Source organism: Leptodactylus fuscus, chromosome 7, assembly GCF_031893055.1.
Source record: "Leptodactylus fuscus isolate aLepFus1 chromosome 7, aLepFus1.hap2, whole genome shotgun sequence".
NCBI classification, from domain to species: domain Eukaryota; kingdom Metazoa; phylum Chordata; class Amphibia; order Anura; family Leptodactylidae; genus Leptodactylus; species Leptodactylus fuscus.
In genome coordinates, this window is record NC_134271.1 from 30,760,109 (window position 1) to 30,776,092 (window position 15,984).

Below are 15,984 nucleotides of genomic sequence, written 5' to 3' on the forward strand. Positions count from 1 at the left end.
TGCCTCCCATCCATCTCTGCCCCCACCCCGATCCATCTCTGCCCCCCCATATCCATCTCTGCCCCCACAGTCATCTCTGCTCCCCATCCATCTCTGCCCCCCATCCATCTCTGCCCCCCATCTCTGCCCCCCCTAATCTCTGCCCCCACCCCCCAATCTCTGCCCCCCCATCCATCTCTGCCCCCCCATATCCATCTCTGCCTCCCATATCCATCTCTGCCCCCCCATATCCATCTCTGCCCCCCTCATTCATCTCTGCAGCCCCAATCTCTGCTGCCCTCCCTAATCTCTGCCCCCACGCCCCAATCTCTGCCCCCCCATCTCTGCCCCCCCATCCATCTCTGCCCCCCCATCCATCTCTGCGCCCCCCATCCATCTCTGCCCCCCCATATCCATCTGTGCCCCCCCATCCATCTCTGCCCCCCCATATCCATCTCTGCCCCCCCATCCATCTCTGCCCCCCCATATCCATCTCTGCCCCCCCATATCCATCTCTGCCCCCCCATATCCATCTCTGCCCCCCCATCCATCTCTGTCCCTCTATCTCTGCCCCCCCGCCCCCCCATCCATCTCTGCCCCCCCATATCCATCTCTGCCCCCCCATATCCATCTCTGCCCCCCATCCATCTCTGCCCCCCCATCCATCTCTGTCCCCCATCTCTGCCCCTCCGCCCCCCCATCTCTGCCCCCCCATCTCTTCTTGTCCCCCTATGTCTGCCCCCAGTTTCTTGTCCCCTTATGTCTGCCCCCAGTTTCTTGTACCCCCATCTCTGTCCCCAGTTTCTTGTCCCCCTATGTCTGCCCCCAGTTTCTTGTCCCCCCCATCTCTTCCCCCAGTTTCTTGTCCCCCCATCTCTGCCCCCAGTTTCTTGTCCCCCCCATCTCTTCCCCCAGTTTCTTGTCCCCCCATCTCTGCCCCCAGTTTCTTGTCCCCTCCATCTCTGCCCCCAGTTTCGTTCCCCCATCTCTGGCTCCAGTTTCCTGTCCCCATCTCTGCCCCCAGTTTATTGTCCCCCCATCTCTGGCCCCAGTTTCTCCTCCCCCCATCTTTGCCCCCCCAATATCTCTGCCCCCCCCAATATCTCTGTCCCCCAATATCTCTGCCCCCCCAATATCTCTGCCCCCCATCTCTGCCCCTTAATCTCTGCGGCCCCCCCATCTCTGCCCCCCATCTCTGCCCCCTGCCCCCTCATCTCTGCCCCCCTGCCCCCCCATCTCTGCCCCCTTATCTCTGCCCCCCATCTCTGCCCCCCCATCCATCTCTGCCCCCCATCTCTGCCCCCCCATCCATCTCTGCCCCCCGCCCCCCCATCCATCTCTGCCCCCCATCTATCTCTGCCCCCCCATCCATCTCTGCCCCCCATCTCTGCCCCCCCCATCTCTGCCCCCCATCTCTTCCCCCCTGCCCCCCATCTCTTCCCCCTTATCTCTGCCCCCCCCATCTCTGCCCCCCCATCCATCTCTGCCCTCCATCTCTGCCCCACCATCCATCTCTGCCCCATCTATCTCTGCCCCCCCATCCATCTCTGCCCCCCATCTCTGCCCCCCCATCTCTGCCCCCATCCATCTCTGCCCCCCCGCCCCTATCCATCTCTATCCATCTCTGCCCCCAGTTTCTTTTCCCCCCATCATCTCTGCCCCCCCATCATCTCTGCCCCCCCATCATCTCTGCCCCCTCCATCATCTCTGCCCCCCATCATCTCTGCCCCCTCCATCATCTCTGCCCCCCCATCTCTGCGGCCCCCCCATCTCTTCTAACCCCCATCATCTCTGACCCCCCATCATTCCTGCCCCCCCATCTCTGTCCCCCCCATCTGCCCCCGTATGTCTGCCCCCAGTTTCTTTTCCCCCCATCTCTGCCCCCAGTTTCGTTCCCCCATCTCTGGCTCCAGTTTCTTGTCCCCATCTCTGCCCCCAGTTTATTGTCCCCCCATCTCTGTCCCCAGTTTCTTCTCCCCCCATCTCTGCCCCCCAATATCTCTGCCCCCCCCAATATCTCTGCCCCCCCAATATCTCTGGTCCCCCCCAATATCTCTGCCCCCCATATCGGCCCCCCCATCTCTGCCCCCCCATCTCTGCGCCCCCCCAATCTCTGCCCCTCTATCTCTGCCCCCCTTATCTCTGCCCCCCCATCCATCTCTGCCCCCCCATCCATCTCTGTCCCCCATCTCTGCCCCTCCGCCCCCCCATCTCTGCCCCCCCATCTCTTCTTGTCCCCCTATGTCTGCCCCCAGTTTCTTGTCCCCTTATGTCTGCCCCCAGTTTCTTGTACCCCCATCTCTGTCCCCAGTTTCTTGTCCCCCTATGTCTGCCCCCAGTTTCTTGTCCCCCCCATCTCTTCCCCCAGTTTCTTGTCCCCCCATCTCTGCCCCCAGTTTCTTGTCCCCCCCATCTCTTCCCCCAGTTTCTTGTCCCCCCATCTCTGCCCCCAGTTTCTTGTCCCCTCCATCTCTGCCCCCAGTTTCGTTCCCCCATCTCTGGCTCCAGTTTCCTGTCCCCATCTCTGCCCCCAGTTTATTGTCCCCCCATCTCTGGCCCCAGTTTCTCCTCCCCCCATCTTTGCCCCCCCAATATCTCTGCCCCCCCCAATATCTCTGTCCCCCAATATCTCTGCCCCCCCAATATCTCTGCCCCCCATCTCTGCCCCTTAATCTCTGCGGCCCCCCCATCTCTGCCCCCTGCCCCCTCATCTCTGCCCCCCTGCCCCCCCATCTCTGCCCCCTTATCTCTGCCCCCCATCTCTGCCCCCCCATCCATCTCTGCCCCCCATCTCTGCCCCCCCATCCATCTCTGCCCCCCGCCCCCCCATCCATCTCTGCCCCCCATCTATCTCTGCCCCCCCATCCATCTCTGCCCCCCATCTCTGCCCCCCCATCTCTGCCCCCCATCTCTTCCCCCCTGCCCCCCATCTCTTCCCCCTTATCTCTGCCCCCCCCATCTCTGCCCCCCCATCCATCTCTGCCCTCCATCTCTGCCCCACCATCCATCTCTGCCCCCCGCCCCCCCATCCATCTCTGCCCCCATCTCTGCCCCATCTATCTCTGCCCCCCCATCCATCTCTGCCCCCCATCTCTGCCCCCCCATCTCTGCCCCCATCCATCTCTGCCCCCCCGCCCCTATCCATCTCTATCCATCTCTGCCCCCAGTTTCTTTTCCCCCCATCATCTCTGCCCCCCCATCATCTCTGCCCCCCCATCATCTCTGCCCCCTCCATCATCTCTGCCCCCCATCATCTCTGCCCCCTCCATCATCTCTGCCCCCCCATCTCTGCGGCCCCCCCATCTCTTCTAACCCCCATCATCTCTGACCCCCCATCATTCCTGCCCCCCCATCTCTGTCCCCCCCATCTGCCCCCGTATGTCTGCCCCCAGTTTCTTTTTCCCCCATCTCTGCCCCCAGTTTCGTTCCCCCATCTCTGGCTCCAGTTTCTTGTCCCCATCTCTGCCCCCAGTTTATTGTCCCCCCATCTCTGTCCCCAGTTTCTTCTCCCCCCATCTCTGCCCCCAATATCTCTGCCCCCCCCAATATCTCTGCCCCCCAATATCTCTGCCCCCCCAATATCTCTGCCCCCCCAATATCTCTGGTCCCCCCCAATATCTCTGCCCCCCATATCGGCCCCCCATCTCTGCCCCCCCATCTCTGCGCCCCCCCAATCTCTGCCCCTCTATCTCTGCCCCCCTTATCTCTGCCCCCCCATCCATCTCTGCCCCCCCATCCATCTCTGCCCCCCCATCCATCTCTGCCCCCCATCCATCTCTGCTCCCCCATCCATCTCTGCCCCCCATCCATCTCTGCCCCCCCATTCATCTCTGCCCCCCATCCATCTCTGCCCCCCATCCATCTCTGCCCCCCATCCATCTCTGCCCCCCATTCATCTCTGCCCCCTCATCTCTGCCCCCCATCCATCTCTGCCCCCCCCATCCATCTCTGCCCCCCCATCCATTCATCTCTGCCCCCCATCCATCTCTGCCCCCCGCCCCCCCATCCATCTCTGCCCCCCATCCATCTCTGCTTCCCCATCCATCTCTGCCCCCCATCCATCTCTGCCCCCCATCCATCTCTGCCCCCCATCCATCTCTGCCCCCCCATTCATCTCTGCCCCCCATCCATCTCTGCTTCCCCATCCATCTCTGCCCCCCATCCATCTCTGCCCCCCATCCATCTCTGCCCCCCATCCATCTCTGCCCCCCCATTCATCTCTGCCCCCCATCCATCTCTGCTTCCCCATCCATCTCTGCCCCCCATCCATCTCTGCCCCCCATCCATCTCTGCCCCCCATCCATCTCTGCCCCCCCATTCATCTCTGCCCCCCATCCATCTCTGCCCCCCATTCATCTCTGCCCCTCTATCTCTGCCCCCCTTATCTCTGCCCCCTCATCTCTGCCCCCCCATCCATCTCTCCCCCCCATCCATCTCTGCCCCCCATCCATCTCTGCCCCCCCATTCATCTCTGCCCCCCCATTCATCTCTGCCCCCCCGCCCCCCATCCATCTCTACCCCCATCCATCTCTGCCCCCCATCCATCTCTGCCCCCCATCCATCTCTGCTCCCCCATCCATCTCTGCCCCCCCATCCATCTCTGCCCCCCATTCATCTCTGCCCCCCCATTCATCTCTGCCCCCCCCCGCCCCCCATCCATCTCTGCCCCCCCATCCATCTCTGCCCCCGCATTCATCTCTGCCCCACCCCCATCCATCTCTGCCCCCCATCTATCTCTGCCCCCCATCTCTGCTCCCCAATCTCTGCCCCCCATCTCTTCTTGTCCCCGTCTTCCCCCAGTTTCTTGTCCCCCTATGTCTGCCCCAGTTTCTTGTACCCCCCATCTCTGTCCCCAGTTTCTTGTCCCCCTATGTCTGCCCCAGTTTCTTGTCCCCCCATCTCTGCCCCCAGTTTCTTGTCCCCCCATCTCTGCCCCCAGTTTCTTGTCCCCCCATCTCTGCCCCCAGTTTCTTGTCCCCCATCTCTGCCCCCAGTTTTTTTCCCCCCATCTCTGGCTCCAGTTTCTTGTCCCCATCTCTGCCCCCAGTTTATTGTCCCCCCATCTCTGTCCCCAGTTTCTTCTCCCCCCATCTCTGCCCCTCCAATATCTCTTCCCCCCCCCCAATATCTCTGTCCCCGCAATATCTCTGTCCCCCCATCTCTGCCCCAGTTTCTTGTCCCCCCATCTCTGCCCCCCCATCTCTGCCCCCCCAATCTCTGCCCCCCCATCATCTCTGCCGCCCCATCATCTCTGCCCCCTCCATCATCTCTGCCCCCTCCATCATCTCTGCCCCTCCATCATCTCTGCCCCCCCATCATCTCTGCCGCCCCCCCATTTCTAACCCCCATCTCTGCCCCCCCATCATCTCTGCCGCCCCCATCATCTCTGCCGCCCCCCCCATCATCTCTGCCCCCTCCATTATCTCTGCCCCCTCCATTATCTCTGCCCTCTCCATCATCTCTGCCCCCTCCATCATCTCTGCCCCCCCATCTCTGCCGCCCCCCCCATCATCTCTGCCGCCCCCCCCATCATCTCTGCCCCCTCCCCATCATCTCTGCCCCCTCCCCATCATCTCTGCCCTCTCCCCATCATCTCTGCCCCCTCCCCATCATCTCTGCCCCCGCCATCATCTCTGCCCCCCATCTCTGCCGCCCCCCCCCATTTCTAACCCCCATCTCTGCCCCCCCCATCATCTCTGCCCCCCCATCTCTGCCGCCCCCCCATCTCTGCCCCCCCATCTCTGCCCCCCTCCCCATCTCTGCCAGTTTCTTGTCCCTCCATCTCTGCCCCCAGTTTCTTGTCCTCCCATCGCTGCCCCCAGTTTCTTGTCCTCCCATCATGTCTGCCCTCAGTTTCTTGTCCCCCCCATCTCTGCCCCCAGTTTCTTGTCCCCCCCATACATGAAGTTGCTTCCATTCAGAAGAAACATGAACAAACATCCAAACTCACAAACTTTCACCTTTATAATATTAATAGGATATATATATATATATATATATATATATATATATATTATCTTTTTTTTTTTTTTCCCCCTATTTTTCCTGGTGTCATGAAATTGGCAAACAATGTCTAGGGTCCCATATAGCTATTTTTGTTTTGGGCTAAAAAATATGTTATGTGGGTGTGGCTGTTCATCTGTTTATTTAATAGATAATTATTGATGTTAAAGATGGTCAGATAGAAATGTGACGTGTCTGATTTTAATGGCTGAGGGTTTGTTTGTTTGTTTTTTCAATTTTTGTGCAAATGTAGCAATCGTACAGAATACAACAGAGCAGCAGTAGTTGTAGTACACATGTAGTGACACTAGATGGCTCTGCTCCAGTTACTGGTGATCACGCACTCTATTGTCTTGGTCCTGTATGTACATACATATAAGCATGTACTGTATATATCCACACTGTACACCCCTTCTATTACAGCTCTATATGGGATGTCTCGCATCTTTCTTAGACTGCTAGGTAGCCAGTCTGACTAGTGGTCCGGTCATATTTCCTTCGTTTTACTGAATTATTCAGCAGATTTGCCCTTTGATGAATTTGTATAACTGGCGATAAGTAATGCTGGGTACGTAGTATATACTCGCTGTCCTGATACTGTATGTATATATAGGATACACATATCATATGCGTCTCCACTATATCTCTGCATAGGTTGTTGCCGAGCTTTCCTAGACCGTTTACAGCTGTTTAACCTTTTAGATGCCGCATTATTTTTATTAACATCTAAATTTTGGCGGTCTTGAGCTGACACGTTCAAGAAATATTTAACGGCCTATTTTTTTTTTTTCTGAGTAAAATATCACTAAAAGATTTCCTGGCCCGTACGGGGATCGAACCCGCGACCTTGGCGTTATTAGCACCACGCTCTAACCAACTGAGCTAACCGGCCGTACACATTGCAGAAAATGTTCTACTTTGTGGACACGGTATGCACAAAACTACACACCCCTATTTCCATAAGCAGGGACTCGTCACTGCTTGGTTTAACCCCTTCCTACCATGGCTTTTTGTTTTTGATTCTCCACCTTCCAAAAAGCCAAAACTTTTCGGTTCACAAAGCTGGAAAGAGAGACTTTTTGTAGGAAAAATTGTGTTTAACCCTTTAAGAGCGCAGGGTCGTTTGTATGTTAACGCTCATCAACTTTTTTTTTTTTTTCCCCCCATATTTTTCTTCCCTTTTTTAATTTTTGGATACATATAAGGTTCATTAGAACAACAATTCCCCAATTTTTTTTGCATTTAGGAGATTAATTGCTATTTTTGGGGGTGAAAACAAGGTGCCCAGAAATTAGGATCCCCCTGATGAAACTGTTAGAGTAGGAAAACAAGGTGAGCAAAATCCATTAATTTATACTGCATTGTTTTTTATTTTTCAGTATTTTGGGGGGGTTTTATGGCGTTCATTATTTGTGATCAATAACACGATTTTTGGATAGTGGGGGACGGATACGCAAATAGAAATTCTTAGCAAGTTGATTGTGTTTAAGTTTAAGGCCGGGCCCCACAGGATGGAAGTGCTGTGGGAAAAATCACGGTGTTTAACAGTAAGGGCAAAGTATCCCTGTGTTTGAAAGTGCCTGGTCTACTGAATATAGGGTGCAGTGCTCCTGTTCCGTCGGGAAGGGGTTAATAGGAGCACTGCAGATCCCCTATATTCAGCCAGACTGAGTTCCAAGTGGGGGGAAAAAAAAAACAGTCCTCAAGCTCAGGGAAGGGGCAGACAGACAACCAAAACACCCCCTCCCCTTCCCCAGCATCTACTGCGCCCAAAAACTCCAACCATTTTAATTTTTGAAATGTTCCAGTAGCCTCTACATTTCCCCCCCTCGGCTTATACTCGAGTCAATAAGTTTTCCCAGTTTTTTGTGGTAAAATTAGGGGCCTTGGCTTATATTCGGGTCGGCTTATATTCGAGTACACAGTATATGGTAATCACATGCCCACTTTGTGGTAAAAAAAAACACTGTGTGGACACGCCGCGATTTCCAAAACCGATGCGGTATTGGAAATCGCAGCATATCAATCATACCTACGGAAACACCGGCGGTTTTCCCATAGGTATAATTGTAACAAAGTCCACAAACTTTGTCTAAAGCGTTGGCGCCGCTGTTTTTCCTGCAGCTCTTTTTTGCTGTGGGACGTCCCATGGGGACTTAGCCTTAAACGTGTTTTTTTTTTGTTTTAAGAAACCTGTCGCACTGATCCCCAGTGTAATGTACTACGTGTTATAGAGGGAACAGCAATCAGAGGACCGCCATGGCAATCTCTCAGACCCCACAATTTTATCCCAAGGGAACTGAGGAGTGGCAATCTTACCCTTGGATGCCTTGATCATAGCATCTGAGGGTAAGGGTTAATCAGCCAGAGTATCTTCGGAGGCTATTCCCAGGCCCCGGGTGTGCAATACAGGGGAGTGCTGGAAGTATGCTTTTGGGGGCTGAGTTTTTGATCACTTTTTTTTTACTGGAATTATTGTCGGGGACTAGAGATGAGTGAGTACTGTTCGGATCAGCCGATCCGAACAGCACGCTCCATAGAAATGAATGGATGCACCTGGTACTTCCGCTTTGACATCAGCCGGCCGCTTAACGCCGGCTACGTCCATTCATTTCTATGCGAGCATGCTGTTCGGATCGGCTGATCCGAACAGTACTCGCTCATCTCTATTGGGGACTAATCCAACAAAAATGGCAATTTGGACATTTTTCTCTTCCATTATGCCCTTTGATATACTCGATAAATTCTCTTTGACACTGCCAACAGGTATCTGTGTAAAGCTTCAGGTATCTGGCACTCCACTCAACTGCGGGGCGTGAGCCATATTTAAAGACCTGTCCCTGGAGGTTAGGAAAGAGTTAAAGCACCCAGAAAAATCTAGAATATGGTACAAAGAAAGAATGAAACGAGGCGGGATAAGTGTAAGACATTACTAAGGCTACGTCTATATTATCTTTAGGATGGGGCCCCACGGGCCATAAACGCTGTGATTTTCCCGCAGCGGAAACACTGTGGGAAAAATCGTGGTGCTATACCAGTACATGCAAAGTGGATGGGATTCATGCGAATCCCATGCCCACTTTACGGAAAAACCGCTGCGCAGACACACTGTGATTTCCGGCCCGTGGGGCCTTAACCTTAATGTGTTCAGTTAACATACTGTACGTGTTTGTGGAGCTCCACTGAATGGAGTCCGTCTCCTATAGGTTTCCCTATATGTATAATGGAAGCAGAAAGTCTGTAAAGGAAACCTCTGTGTACTTTCTGCGAAAATTACTTAGGAAATAAACTGCGATGTATCGCTGCCATGGTTTTCCCCACAGTGATTGTCTGTTTTGCAGTGACCCTCTATGTAGGGCCTTAGACTAAGGGTGTGTTACACAAATTAAAGACATGTTGGAAAATGTGTATTATTTATTACCATTGAGGCCATAGCAGAATCTGCTGTAGGTCTGCGTACCAATTCTCCCTATTTGTCAGAGTTAACCATTGTGTATCTGTCCGCCATGGCTTCAGCTGTAACCGCAGTAAGATACAATGAATATACACTGAAGCTAATGGCCGGCATACATGAATATTATCTGTGTGGATTTCAATAAGGTTTTTTTTTTTTTTGCATCTGAAACCTCATGAGAAAACCAATCCAGCCCTTGTATTTACTGCCATCAGGTAACACTTTATAAAGGAAACCCCCGCTGTGCACAGACTTGTGGTGAGAATATCATTTATTCACTCAATAAGCTTCTTAGCCTTGAAAAATCTTCTCAGATAAACAACCTGCCATGTGGCAAGAGCGACAAGACAAAACATGGAGAACATGCTGAAGTAGAGGACACGTAGACTGGTCGACTCTGGGGAGAAAAAGAAGAGAAATTAGTAATGAAGTATGGGGTATGAATTATTTACTAACCTTGGAGACAGCGCGCTTCACTTTACCTATTGGAGGACACTGCTCCTGATGTCTGTGTGACCTGCGCAGCTTCCAGTGTCCGCCTCTGTCCTCCTGCCATATCGCATGTATGGAATGTAAGGAGGATACCGGAGGCAGATCAGGCCATGCAGACATAAGGAGCGGTGCCTCCTGTATCCACCTTACATCGCATACAAGCGATGTGACAGGAGGACACAGACGGACACCGGAAGCAGCGCAGGTTGCACAGACATCGGGAGCGGTGCCCTCCAATAGGTAAAGTGAAGTGCGTTCCATGGCCTGGCCCGATTTCCCCAGGAGCTTCATTATAAATGCACGCCTGCCAGCGTTGTCGGTGGGCCGGACAGAAGTGCTTGGTGGGCCGCAGTTTGAGGACCCCTGAGCTAGATCATACATAGGTAAACTCTGTCACCCCAGAGAAGATACAGCTATTTCACGTGACTATCCCCCTTTGGTAAATGCTCCAGTGCTACATGCTGCAATGAGTACAGGTATACAGACAGAGTTGCTCATTGCTAGTGAGAACTTTTGCGCCTGTTTTCTATTAATAGGAAGCTTGATAGTTCAATAAAATCTATTACACAATTAATCGCCAAACGCCTCTGTGACAATAACAAATAAATATGGAAGTTACACTAAGATGCCTTCACGGTGCAGCACAACGTCTTCCTCCTTCAGCATTCTTTACTGACATCTTAGCTTTCATATTTGCTTACTAACCATTTGTGTCTCTCATTTCTTCTTCTCTTTTTTTCATGTAAGTGAAGTCTTTAACAAGAGAGTCGGACAAGTCCTCCAGGCGCCTTAACTCGACCTCCAGTGGCTTCAACTTCTCTGCCTTGGCCAGCTAAAAGAAAGACTCCACAATGAAGCTTCTACATGACAATGTGTACAACAGTCCTATATCTCAGCTTAAAAGACCCCCTGAGTGCGACTTGGAATAGCCAAACATGAACTTGCACAGTCGCCATAGATTCGATATTAAGTATTATAGAGAAGGTAAATGTGGCCGAAGACATTAAGGCGACTCTCAAGAACTTGTTTTAGCTATGCAATGTAGTCGCTGAACTAGAATCAAAATAAGCTCCTGCCGATACTTTCCCCCCTGTCTAGTACCTGCACCCACCTATTTCTGCAAAATGCAGTAGAACCTATACTAAAATACTGATGATGACACTAGACTGTCAGGAATGCCCTTCTGACAGTGGGGAGAAATTGGTGCCAAAATTAATGGCTGACAGTGCAGCTTTCTAGCAGTATATAAAACCTATACCTTTGAACAACTGTCGATTTTTCTGGCAGCATTTGCATCATTGATAAATTTTGGCTGCTGCGGGTCTTTATTCTCTCCCTTGTTCCTGTATTGAGAACAAATCTGTCCACTGCTTTTAGTAGGTGTATGGGCTCCTGCAGGGGTGGGCACCTCAAACAAATAGCTTAGGCATTTTGGAACATAGAACAGTGTTTTTGTGTCATGTGAAAAATGAGACTCAACACACCAAGATCACCGATCTACAAGTAAACTCTACAGAGGAATCTCCGACTGAAAACACATTTAGAACTTGCACATTTGTACTTAGCTGCTTTAGCTGGGGATTTCTGCAGAAACTATCATAGGTAGAGCAGAGTCTCATCTTTCACATGACAATATGACACCAGAAGCAATGTTCTAAGTTTTATAATGCCCACAATATAACTACTTGAAGTGTTCATCCACCTCCAGCCTCAGCTCTCCTGCATTATACAAGAGGCCATACCCAAACCAAACCTACTGAAAAACAATGCAGAGTTTTAAGCTCTGAATACAGAAACAATAGAATGAAGTGCAGAATTTCACAGAGCCTAAACAGCACATCAGGCAGCAAAACTAACAGCACTTATTGCTCAGAAACTGTAGGGGATAGAGAGAAGACTTCCAACTGTGCTGGTGTCAGTGGAGCGGGACCTATTAAAGGATGCTAAGAACTGGTGGAGATGAAAGGTCCTCTTTAAGGATGAGTGCGGAAGATATACAGCATATCTAACACTTACGTCTTCGTAATTCTTCGCTTCCACGCCATGCTTAACATTGAGAATAATTAACTGATCCGGAGCCCGAACTGCATCTGGGAAACAGAAACAAATGTTACATACATCAGCAATAAGGGGATTAAAGGGATGTCTGGGCCCCCGGGAATTTTGTTTTATACTGACAACCTATCATCAGACTAGGCCATCAGTAAACGCTCGGTGAGGGTCTGACCTATGAACCCAATCATTGCCCATTAACTGTTCCAGATGTCTTCAGCATTGGAAATATATAGGGGACTGTGCCAGGATGCTGCAGCTCTGTTCCTGTCCACCTGCTGTACTACAGCATGGCCACCATTTAGGGGAGGGTGCCTTCTGTTTCCAGCATTGTCCTCCATGTAGTGGATTGGTTTGAGTCGGAGTACTTAAGATCTTTACTGAGCAGAGGTCATCACTATGAAACTTGCCTTGGGGCCCAGACATTGCCCGACCGTTATCATTCAACCCCTTTATCACTCACAATGCTAGTCACGACCTGATCCCAACCTGATCCCAGGTCCACTATCAAATACAATTTAAAGGGGCTATCCACAAATTGGACAAAGCACAGAGGAGGCTGAGAAAGATAAAATAAATAAGTACATACTCACCAGTCCCCAGCCCTCTGGTGCCCGCCACCGTGCCTTTCCTGCCAGAAGTCCTGTCCCGCATGTGACCGCTGAGGCCAATCCGTGATGGCCGGAAAGGACCTGGCAACGTCACTCACCCGCATCACCGGGAACTCTCCTGAAGCTGATGAGAACCCTGATTGGCCTCGGCAGTCATGTGTGGCACAGCACTTGCCACAGAGAAGGCACGGGGCGAGCCCAAAAGGATGGCAGCGGACACCAAATAGCTAGGGGCAGGTGAATGTGTTTGGTGAGAATTAAAGGGGTTGTCCACGAATTGGACAAATCACAGAGAAGGCTGGGGAAGGTGAAATGAAAAAAAAAAAAAAAAAAAAACACTCCACAATAGTGTGCAAGGGGCCATTTTCTCGTGGACTGTGGACATGCGCAGTCTGCTCTGCCCAAGGCCTGAGGCCTAGAAGTTACAAGCCACCGCCGGAAGAAGAGGCTGCTCCTGACGAAGATGGAGGCAGCGCTGGAGAGAGCTCTCTCGCAGCATTGGGGACGCCCCCAGTGCTGTTAAAGAGCTAATTTGCATACCGACGAAAACCGGATTATATACGGAATGGCAGCCTGGAGAAGACATCTAAAGGTAGGAAAACAATAGCCTTTCTTAAGGCTATTCCTACGTGTTAGGGACAAAAAAATTGACTTTTAATGATAGAATCCCTTTAACTTTATTATTTTAAAATACACAGCTGAAACAGATCACTTTTCCGCGGTAGAGCAGTGACTAGATCCTGTGAGTAAGTTATTCAGTCATCTGTACGTGGACCCTACGACTTGCAAAGTGCCGCAGTTTATGAAATAAAATGGTTATTATTGTTTTTCAAAAAACTGACCGGGGGACATCACGTTCTCGAAGCAAACTTCATAAACTTCATAGTCATCTGTGGTAAAGGCAAATCTGCCTTTCTTTGCTTCTTCTTTGGAAAACAAAATATGTCCTGCCGAATCTGTGACCTGCAAGAAATATCATACGTGGTAATATAGAGAAATCATAAAGTCATGTGATTTATAACATACATAACACGGGAGAATGTGATCTCTGACTATACTGAGGAAAGAACCTGCCACCATCTGACAGCCTTCCTCTGTCAGTGAGGGCTAGAGCAGCAGTTTAGAGGTGGGAGTCCATTATCAGACTACAGGCTGCTGGAAAATCCAGTGTATTGTGGCATCGGGAGCAGCAGACACCAGAGCACTGCCCACAGCTCCAAAGTGAATCTATAATGGAAACCAGTCTGACAAGGCTTAGAGCTTAATCCTGGAAGAAGCGACAGCAGTGGCAGCCAAGTGACAGCCACTCCTCGCCCTCACCACTGTGTACTCTTCAATCAGGCATCATTATCCGATCTACTATATGGAAAAAGGGAGAAGCCTCAGAAGTAGGAACAGCCGAGTGACACGTAGTAGTAGCCAATAGCTGGCCAACAACTGCTAGATCAGATAGGACCCTTCTGAGGACCCTCCTGATCAATGGTGTGAGAGTGCGGCAGACTCCACTATTCATCTGTATGGGACTGTCAGAAAAGTGCAACACCTGGACAGCAGTGTCACGGAGATAACCAAAGCGGCAGCGAGTGGAGGTATATATATATGACCGGGGGACGCCCAAGAGAACTCTACATTTCCTTCCCCAAAACTAACTCCTGACATCATGAATAGAGGAGAACTCTGCATGTCACTCCTCACATCATGCAACTAAAGGAGACCTCTGCATCTCACACCATGCCAGTAAAGGAGATCTCAGCACATCACGCCACACATTGTCATTAAAGGAGAGCTCTGCATGTCAGGGCTCGTTCACATCTGCGCCCGGTCTCCATTCATGCAGGTTTCTGTTTCCTGCACAAAACTGAGCATGAGACGGAAACCTGCAGGACTCTTTCATACCCATTCATTTGATTGGGTTTGAAAGCTGTCCGGCCGTGAGCGTTTTATGCTCTCCGCCACAAAACCGTTTTTTTAAAAAAAGACACAGAGTCAAACATGCAGGACTTTGTGTCCGGTTTAAAAAAAAAAACAAAAAAAACAGTTTCGCCGCGGAGAGCATAAAACGCTCACCGGCGCTCACGGCCAGACCCGGTCTGACAGCTTTCAGATGCATGCAGAAGACGTAAAGCTCAGAACAGACTCCGGGAGCTAGTGTGAACCTCGCGTCACTCCCCAAAACATTCAACTAAAGGAGAGCTCTGCATCTCACACCATGCCAGTAAAGGAGATCTCTGCATGTCACTCCCCACTTTATGTGACTAAGGTTGAGGCCCCACGTAGCGGAAACACAGCTTTTTTTGTAGTAGTTTTTTGCGCCAGAGCCAGGAGAGGATTGATCAGGAGGTAGCAGTAGAAGAAGCCTCCTATATATTCCCCATTCCATTTGTAGCCATTCTTGGCTTTAGCTCAAAAAAACGCAACAAAATCTACAACAAGAAAAGCTGCATTTCCACAATGTGGGGCCTCAGCCTAAAGGAGAACTCTGCATGTTACTCCCCATGTTATGTGAGTAAAGGAGAACTCTGCATCTCACACCACATCAGGGCACGTTTATTCAGCTACTTGCACTTTTTGTGGCCTACGTTTCGTTTATGACGTATTTGCGCCTTTTCCCCGATGTTACGCTGACCTCGCCCCTTTTTCTTTTTGGCGAGCGATGCCTAAACTCAGATCTATCTCACGCTGTTTTTAGGACTTGCACCTCTTTAATGCCCCCCAGTCCATGCGCAGCGTAAGAGTCCTACAGGTCAGGCGGCATAAAAAGGGGGCAACAGCGCAAAAGGGGCAAAGTGTACGACTTATAGCGGCGCATCTACAATCACATCAGACACCACAGGGAGAAAGCGGCATCTGCATATAAGGAAGGCTAAAAGGGGCCGCTGATAAATAACCCCCACCCTGTCCATACAGGAGAGCTCCGCACTGCGCCCCCAGCAGCTGACTAGTGGTACTGCGATCCTTCCTCTTGTGTCCGTGTCCACGTCACTTACTTTGAGGTGTGTGATAGACCCGGGCAGCTCCGCCACCTCATAGTCCCCGGTCACCAGCACATCTTTATGGATCTCCTCCTTCAGGCACTTCTTGCTGTCCGCGGGTAAATAAAACGAGATGGCGCCGGTCCCGGGCAGCAGAAGACAAGCACCGAGGAGGAGCAGCAGCAGCCCGGCCATGACTACAGCAACTGTATCCAGGTACAGGTGTGGGCGGGGCGAGCAGCCGGGAGACGGGGGCGGGGCGAGCAGCCGGGAGACGGGGGCGGGGACAGCACCGAGCAGCGCTGTCTGTGGGAGGCGGCGCAGGGTCACGTGTTGTGGGGAAGTCACGTGACGCCATTCTTTCTCTCCATCTAGCGATGCAGATGATGAAGGCGGAGGACGGGATGTACCATAGGGGGCA

General features: G+C 51.7%; 1 protein-coding gene and 1 non-coding gene across 2 annotated transcripts; both read right to left on the reverse strand.

Annotated features, from left to right (window-relative positions):
• Positions 1–6,800: 6,800 nt before the first annotated feature.
• On the reverse strand, positions 6,801–6,874 carry TRNAI-AAU (transfer RNA isoleucine (anticodon AAU)). The gene has a single exon. It is a non-coding gene; the product is annotated as a tRNA-Ile (tRNA).
• Positions 6,875–9,699: 2,825 nt separating this feature from the next.
• On the reverse strand, positions 9,700–15,784 carry LOC142212578 (transmembrane emp24 domain-containing protein 10-like). Its single transcript, XM_075280538.1, has 5 exons — positions 15,579–15,784; positions 13,434–13,554; positions 11,945–12,018; positions 10,634–10,760; positions 9,700–9,833 (listed from the first exon to the last, which is right to left on the reverse strand). The coding sequence occupies exons 1-5, from the start codon at positions 15,756–15,758 to the stop codon at positions 9,712–9,714; spliced, it is 624 nt and encodes a 207-aa protein (XP_075136639.1). The 5' UTR covers positions 15,759–15,784; the 3' UTR covers positions 9,700–9,711.
• Between the last annotated feature and the right edge of the window lie 200 nt (positions 15,785–15,984).